Genomic DNA, 8019 nt, shown 5'->3' with positions numbered 1-8019 from the left:
TTCTCAGCACTTTGAAGAGAAAATTTGATTTTTCAACTTAAAGTAAACGGAGTAAGTTACGTTTGAGGTGACGTCGCCACCATCGATAGATGACCAGAAGAATAACAACATTACAAGTTATTTTGAATTTTAATACGAATACTGCATACTTTCAGTTTTGCACCACTTATCAATTAAATTGGTTACTTTACACATTACACATAAATATGGAACTCCATATACAACTTATAATACGAAATATGTTGATGAAATTAGTATTAGTCCGTACGAACGAACGTGAAACCAAACATGGTTTTCTAGTATAACAATGGGTCGTATCAGGAAAGTTCTTCGTAGAGTTACGTACTTAATTCATGGACTGCAATAAACCTGAATAACTAGCTCGCGATTCAATTTTAAAATGACTCGTGTTGTGTTCGCATGTTCGCATCAATGTTTTACATTTTGCTTGGTGTTTACAGTTTTATTTCATTATTCAAATCAGATTATTTTTTTAAGAACCATAGAAGCAGTTGGATTTCCATACTATAAGTTGTTAATGAGTCTAGGCGATTGTAAAGGTAACAAATACTTCTTTATTTATTATTTACGTAGATTGTTGAGTTAACTATTTTTTTTTTTTTTAGAAAATATATTGTATTTTGAAAGAAAAGTGTGGTCGCCACTTCGTTTGAATAGGGTTTTCGATATATACTACAAGAGCGATGATTGTAAGTATTAGATTTTTTTTTGACAATTTAATACACAGATTATATTCTAAAAGACTCTTCTTTAACTTATACTTTTCATTAATTGTAATGATTATCTCAAAAGTACGATGAAAATTATATTTTTTTAATAAACGTAGACACAGTCCAGCGTAAATATCTTGTTTAAGTCAACCAAAAAGCAAAATAGTTTTTTTCCAGCTGATATCACAGTGTCGCGAGTCGAACTACGGGTTATATCCAATGATACATGTATACAAGCTTTTTCGAAGAACGGCGTCGGTTCTCCAGAATTTTCTGCAACATTATTTTTACCGACAAATCTGGCAACGACTTTTACAACATTAACTATATTTACTTGTAGCAAGAAAACAATTGAAAATAGTACAAAAATTAAAGAATTCAATTTGTTACCATTTTATATGAAACCTGTGACAACTGATGATGAATCAGATTCAGAGGAAAAATCAGATCCACAGATTAAAAAGAAATAAAAGTTCTTAGATGTTTGGACCCAAAGTAAACAGATCCTATTATTATAATAGGCATTTAAGGCATACAAGATTTAGCCAAACGGAACGGGGTAGTTTTTTAAATAAATACCTAAGTCAAAATATAAAACCAAAATCTGGGATAACACCAGCAGTTACCATTCCAATTAGGCCTGTAGTCGCGAAAGCGAACCGGAGGCGATGCGAAAAATAAATGCAGCGTTATCACTGGTGATATTTTCAGGCTTCCTCAAATATACACGTTCCGTTGATTATTACTTTGCTATACCTTGTAATGTATTAAATTAGTGAAGAGTATATTTAGTCTAGTAAGTTTTCAACCAATTTTCTCAAAACCTCGAGTTTAGTTCAGGACTTCGAAGTTAAGTATCCCTCAAGGAAATCACGAAAGTTGATAATGACACCGAATGAACACATTCAGTGCGACCGAATTGACGGGAATTCACTTGTTTAATTTATTTATTGTTTAGTTTATTTTATAACTATATATTTTGGATACAATAATTAATAAGTAAATAAGTTTATTTCATTTACAACCTATTTATTTTTTTAATATTGAATAAGATAGCGCTTGATCAGGATCTCACCTGATATTAAGTGATGATGGAGACGAAAGTCAGTAAAAGCTAGCTTAGTAAATGCCTATACACTCTACTCATTCCTTCGTCATTTCTTTAATTGAAATATATTTTTGTAACGTGAATAATTATATATTATATCTATAATCTAAAATTGTTTTTTTTTTAATCTTTAAAGAGATTACATAAAGATTAAACTCACAAACTTTATTATTGCACGACCTCTAAACAACGGCCATCGTAAAGTTTAGAAAAGCAAAGTTCAAACGTTAATACCACACTTAAAAGTTTAAAATTAATTTTACTCGCTCGTAACGGCTATTTTGTTTTTCATTACTTTGGGACATACCACAAGCTTAGAATACAGAATGTTAGGTTATATATAAAAAAAATAGATGAACATTATACTTCTTGGGGGTACTTCTACAACTCAAAATGGGCACAGTTAAGAAACTTTTTAAGTAAAAGATTGCAGACCTATTGTAGAATAATAATTTTTGGGCATTTTTAAGTTCTTGACATTGTAATGTTTGAAATTTAGTTTCATTACCGAGAGTTTCCACATCATAAACAAAAGTATTAAAACATATAGTTATCACTGGTTTTTTTCTAAGAGAACGAAAGGGACGGCGATATATTTGTACATGTTTTTAGAACTGGAAATCCTCTCGATTTCAACCACGTCGGTTTCTACGTGTTTTCAATAAAACGCAAAGGTTGGATCGTAAAAATTTGTTTTAACCACAAATTATACTCCATTGTCCCTATTAACGTGTAACAGTTTAGTTCCGAAAGCCCTTAAGCGTTTTCAACGTGTAAAACTTTTACTCAGCCTGCGGGCTTTTGTGCAATTAGGGATTAATTTCCGTTATTATTTTACGCGTTCATTCAACACCATCTAATTGAATTGTTAGATTATTAATTTCTAATATTGGTTAATTTCACAATTTACATTACTTGTTCTTGTTTACAATAATTATCTCAAATAATACCTTTATTTAGACTAATTGTTTTTGTACTGTATATGGATACATGCTTACCTACTTCTTCTCAAGCTGACTTGAAGCTGTCAGAAAACATACAGCTACATACATAATACTAGCTGTCGCCCACGACTCCGTCTGCGCGGAATTTAAAAAAAACGTAGTAAGTAGCCTATGTGTTCTTCTAGACTATGTTTTATATCTGTGCCAAATTTCATCTAGATCCGTTGAGCCGTTCTTTAAACACCTTCAAACATCCATACATCCAAACTTTTGCATTTATAATAGTAGTAAGATTTAGAAATGAAAAATGAAATACGCACTTGCAAAATGAATATCACTCTTTTAAAGTAATTCGATATATAAAAGGTTAATAAATAAATTCAAAGATGATTGAAAAATTTATTTTAAATAAATTCTACAAATCAACAAAATCACTGTAGAGATAGTACATAGTGTGCGCCTGCGCTGATTCCGTCCCATGTTTCGGTAACAATTTGTTCGACGTATGTCGGTGGGACAAGGAAGCCGTATTCATAGCCGGGGAGCTCTAAAGTGTAAGTAAGTGGGATTCCGACAGCACGAGTCCAGTCTCTTGATGTTCCAGTGGTGTAGTATAAGACGTTAGCAGCATTACCGACCACGTACCGGTCAGCTTTGTCGAGTGCCATCTCGTCGATAGCAGTTGCCATACGGACACCAGCCACGTGGAGACTCAAACCATTTGATGGCAGGGTTCCTGTGTAAGTATACCATATGAAAAATGTAAAAAAAAACAAGGACTATAGTGATTTCGGTCGATGTGAGTACGAGTATAAGCAAGATAATCGTGTTCTATGAGGGTTTTCACGACTAGCAGTTTATGTTAATAAATATATTATGAATTAATTAAAGAAATCACTTGTTTTTTCTTTAGTTGATCTTAGCTTTGTCAATTCCAATGACAAAATCAACAATCAAACACTTTTTAACACAACTTCGCGTGTACTTCTTTTATTTGTGGCTATGAATTATTCTGCTTTAAAAAGTAAAAGTAAAAATTAAATCATATCAATATATACTTACCATTGTTACCCCAAGCGTACAAGAACATGTTTCCAAAGCTGTGTAGGGAAATGTACATAACTGCGCGGTCTAGATTCTGTAAGACCACATCTCTGATGACGCGGATTTCGGGTTCGGAGAACGGTGCTGGTCCCTCGTAGATGATGGCGCAAGGGTCGGCGCTGGCAGCGCTGGTGCCGAAGTAATGGTCGAAGTTGCGGTTACCGTCCACACCGGGACATTCATCGCTGCCTTCGTGCGCTTTAGAACGAGTTTTACGCCACATACGATCCTAAAAAAAATGTGTAAAAACAACTTTGAATAAAAATGAATTGGAATATTTGTAAAATAAATTATAAGTATTTAGGTACCTATAAATAGGTTTAATTTGAATTCTGAAATATGCTCGTGTAATATGTATCTCAAATAAAATATTAATTGACCATCATGTTTCGAATCTCCAAAAATCACGATTGCAAGTTTATTCACTAAATTTCTATCTTTAAATTATATTGTCACGATGGATTTTCATTACCATAACACATGTGTAAAACATCTTATCATCCCGCCCATTCCTTTTGAAATAGATATAGATAAAAATTAAAAGTGTAATTGGGCTCCCGTTCTCGTAATAAATAGAATTTCCAAAGTAAGTAATACCTACTTCATGAGCAAATACTATTTACATATACATATGCTTGTATGAGATGATAAAACCAAAGACCAATCGTTTTCATTTAAAAAAAAATTAAAGATTTTCCATATCCTATAATCTATTATTTTACCCATTGATCTAGAAAACAAACATACACTAATTTATTTATTTACATAAATAAGTATCAATTACCGTGGTAATAGAGTATTCATATCCGTCAGGGTTTGCCATTGGTATGATCACCCAGTCGAGCCTCTCTGTCAAGTTGTTGTCAACCACATCAACGACTAGTTGATGAATGATGTACAAAGCTACAGGCGCTGTCACCCACTCGCGGGCGTGCACACCAGCGTCAATGATGATCACAGGCTTCCTCAGATCCTCGAATCGAGACGTCGAGATCCTCACGTATTTAATCTGACGACCTTCGTAACTAAGAGCCGCGTTTACAACCGTCACTTTGTCAGGAAACTCCTCGCCTAATTGGTCGATGTAGTCGTTAATCTAAAGGAAATAAATACAGTATATTTATGCGTCAGAGTATATACAATTTTATTATTTTGTATTATTTTCTACGGTAACTATAGGAAACATAATATACCTCTTCCGAGTTGTAATATGAGTCCCAACTGATCGATTTGCCACTTCGTTTTGCAGCATATTTCCTTTGTTTGATTATCGCTTCTTCGTCGCGAAGAATACTGAAATTAGTGTAGTACTATGATCACTTTTATCGCAAGGAAAAACTATTTAAGTGAAAAGTCATCGTTACTTACTCGGCCAGATTATCAATAACTTTAGTGTAAGTCATTTGTTTGGTATCGAAATATTGCAGCCATTTCTGTTTTTCCTCCGGCGCCAGTCTGACTAAAGCTTCCAGGTTGCCGGAGGCGGAGCGAACGGCGGGTGTCGCGGATATGATGTCCAGGTGAGCTTCTAGTGCACCGATTTCATGCCTCGGTCCCGCAACACGGTACAACTGATGACTAAGAAAAACATTGGAAATACTAGCAAGTTTAAGACGACAACATTGCATAAGCTATTTGGTAACCTGAAGTCTTCAACTTTAGAAATTCTTTTTTTATTTATCGATTTCGGCTTGAGAAGTTTATATAATCATCAGTTAATCTGAACTTACTTAACAGTACCTAACCTCTAAGAGATCTCCAATGTTGGTAGCTTTAGGCAGTTACATACGTGTAGTGCGTAACATTCTGAATCATGGCTCAAATCTAAGCCCAAGCATTAGTTTCGGTTATTCGAAATAGATGAAATAAATCTAAATAAGGTTTTGTCAACCAACAAACAAGGATCTTGTATATAGAGGAAATTATCCAGTAAAACTTCAACTCAGTGCTTCAGTACCTATAGTTGTTAAGTCTTCCAGTTAACAAACGCCCGCAGAAATGGTCCGTGCAAGGAGTTGTTGGAGTTATGGAGTAGCGTTGTATAATTTATATTCAATTTGCCTTCATAACTAATATTAAACTTGGTCAAGCGCTGTGTTAACTACATGTGCAGCGGGAACACTAGGACTGGATGTTCTTGGCATTGTACCAAGTTTTAGCGTTAACTTTGCCCAATTAATATTCTTAACTAACCAATTTCATAGATAAAACGGTAATTCGCATAATGCAATTTAGATTATTAATATCAAGAAGTCTTAAATCTTTAAAGATTTTCGACCAACGAATCGTTTGTTAGCCGAAGAAAAATTTAGAATTTGAATTGATTGTGTTATTAAATGTGTTTACAACCAAAGCAAAAAGTTAGTTAGTTATATTAAGACTAGCTGTCGCCCGCGATTCCGTCCGCGCGGAATTAAAAAAAACTTAATTAGTAGCCTATGTGTTCCTCCAGGCTATGTTCTACATGTATGCCAAATTACAGCAAGATCCATAAAGCCGTATAAAGATACCTTCTAACAAACATCCATCCTTCCATCTAAATATTCACATTTATAATATTAGTAAGATAAGTCTCTTAGATAAAAAAAATTGAGTCTGAAAATCTTAGTATTAATTAGCCTTAAATTATAGTATTGGTAGATTTAAATAAATATTACTTATTACAAATGACGAAAGCAAATTTAATTTCCTTAAAAGTAATCAAAGTGGAAAATCCCGACATATTTTTTTACTTATGGTAGGTAAGTAACTATGTGTACTTGACAGCCATATTAAATACGTTCATTGTAAAGCGATTCATGTCTTGTAAAGTAGGTTCTATGTATCTGTTTACATGCATGGAAGGTATCAGATGAGGAAATAAGGTCGAAACTTATTTACAGAAGGAAATTTACGCCGGAAGACCTCGTTACGTGTAGGGTAAACGATGTCAGTATTATTAAAAGCCCTTAGTAGGGCCAAGGCGAAGACAAGTCTCATTACTTAGTTTCGTGACTATATAACTTTCAGATGATGATTAGAATTAAAAATGTACGACCCTGCACTAATGATAATCATAATATTTATAGTATACTAGCAGTTACCCGCAACTTCGTTCGTACGAGAAATTAAAAAAGTCTAGTAATATGTAAATAGCTTATAGTGTAGATTAGATTTTATTTGGAAATAGACTAAAGTCTGTTACGTTAACTTATCAATGGATCAACGCATTTTACGTAGGTTTGAATCCTACTTTAATTTCACGGCGTTTATTCGTAGCTAACAAGCTGCCGTAAAGTTAGAATCTTAAACTACATAGAGAATATATAGCGTACACACAACAGTATTAATCACAATGAGGAAGAGATGAAATGGCTAATATCTTACCCTTCATATTTTTCATGTTTAGCCTGGGCAAAAGCCACGGCCAAAAGTATTACACACAGCACCGATCGCGCCATCCCACTTAGCACTGACCCTAATCTGCTACCGTATTTACTTTTAATTCCTTCTGATAAGTACTTCTTATATACTACTTCTTATATCTTTATTGAACCTTAATCTGCAATTGGATATGATAAAGTGGATAAAATACTACCTTTGATGTATCGCTTCGTTATTATTATAGTAGGTTTATCAATATATTTTATTATACTACTAGCTTTTACCCGCGACTCCGTCCGCGCGGAATAAAAAATAGAAAACGGGGTAAAAATTATGCTATGTCCGTTTCCTGGTTCTTGCCCCCCAATTTTCAGTCAAATCAATTCAGCCGTTCTTGAGTTATAAATAGTGTAACTAACACGACTTTCTTTTATATATATAGATAAGATAGATTGCTAGGTAATAATAATTGTAGTGTTAGGATAATCAAGTACAGATAAGAAATATGTAAAGAAAAATAAGTACTATACTAAAAGTCAAAGTTCTTTGAAGTTTTTGAGATTTTGCTTTGGTGTGGTAATGTTTTAAATTGTTCAGCTTTACTTTGATGATATACGCTGTTACATTATCAGAGCATTACATTTCACGAAGAGATGGTCGAGACGAGTAATAATCGTAATTTTTAATAACATCAACAACCGAAATTTTTTATCTTATTGCAGTAAAAGATCGTCTGCTAAAATAAATCATATTTACATTACACTCAAAG

General features: G+C 33.5%; 2 protein-coding genes across 4 annotated transcripts; one reads left to right on the top strand and one right to left on the bottom strand.

The window, feature by feature from the left end:
• Window positions 1-307: 307 nt before the first annotated feature.
• On the top strand, window positions 308-1217 carry LOC106721484. Of its 3 annotated transcripts, XM_045682024.1 has the most exons (4): window positions 397-422; window positions 485-560; window positions 627-710; window positions 909-1217. In XM_045682024.1, exons 2-4 carry the CDS (start codon window positions 539-541, stop codon window positions 1199-1201), a joined length of 399 nt encoding a protein of 132 aa, XP_045537980.1. In that variant the 5' UTR covers window positions 397-422; window positions 485-538; the 3' UTR covers window positions 1202-1217. The 3 variants fall into 3 exon arrangements, 2 of the variants coding, with proteins under 2 accessions (XP_014371909.2, XP_045537980.1); XM_014516423.2 differs by having other exon boundaries at window positions 308-560; XR_006756329.1 differs by lacking the exons at window positions 397-422; window positions 627-710 and having other exon boundaries at window positions 488-560; window positions 909-988.
• A 1951-nt stretch (window positions 1218-3168) lies between these two features.
• LOC106721649 (carboxypeptidase B) lies at window positions 3169-7389 on the bottom strand. Its single transcript, XM_014516655.2, has 6 exons — window positions 7254-7389; window positions 5256-5465; window positions 5081-5180; window positions 4672-4983; window positions 3846-4116; window positions 3169-3519 (listed from the first exon to the last, which is right to left on the bottom strand). The coding sequence occupies exons 1-6, from the start codon at window positions 7325-7327 to the stop codon at window positions 3215-3217; spliced, it is 1272 nt and encodes a 423-aa protein (XP_014372141.2). The 5' UTR covers window positions 7328-7389; the 3' UTR covers window positions 3169-3214.
• Window positions 7390-8019: the final 630 nt, after the last annotated feature.

Source organism: Papilio machaon, chromosome 17 (genome assembly GCF_912999745.1).
Source record: "Papilio machaon chromosome 17, ilPapMach1.1, whole genome shotgun sequence".
NCBI classification, from domain to species: Eukaryota; Metazoa; Arthropoda; class Insecta; order Lepidoptera; family Papilionidae; genus Papilio; species Papilio machaon.
This window is presented reverse-complemented; position numbering and strand designations above follow the sequence as displayed.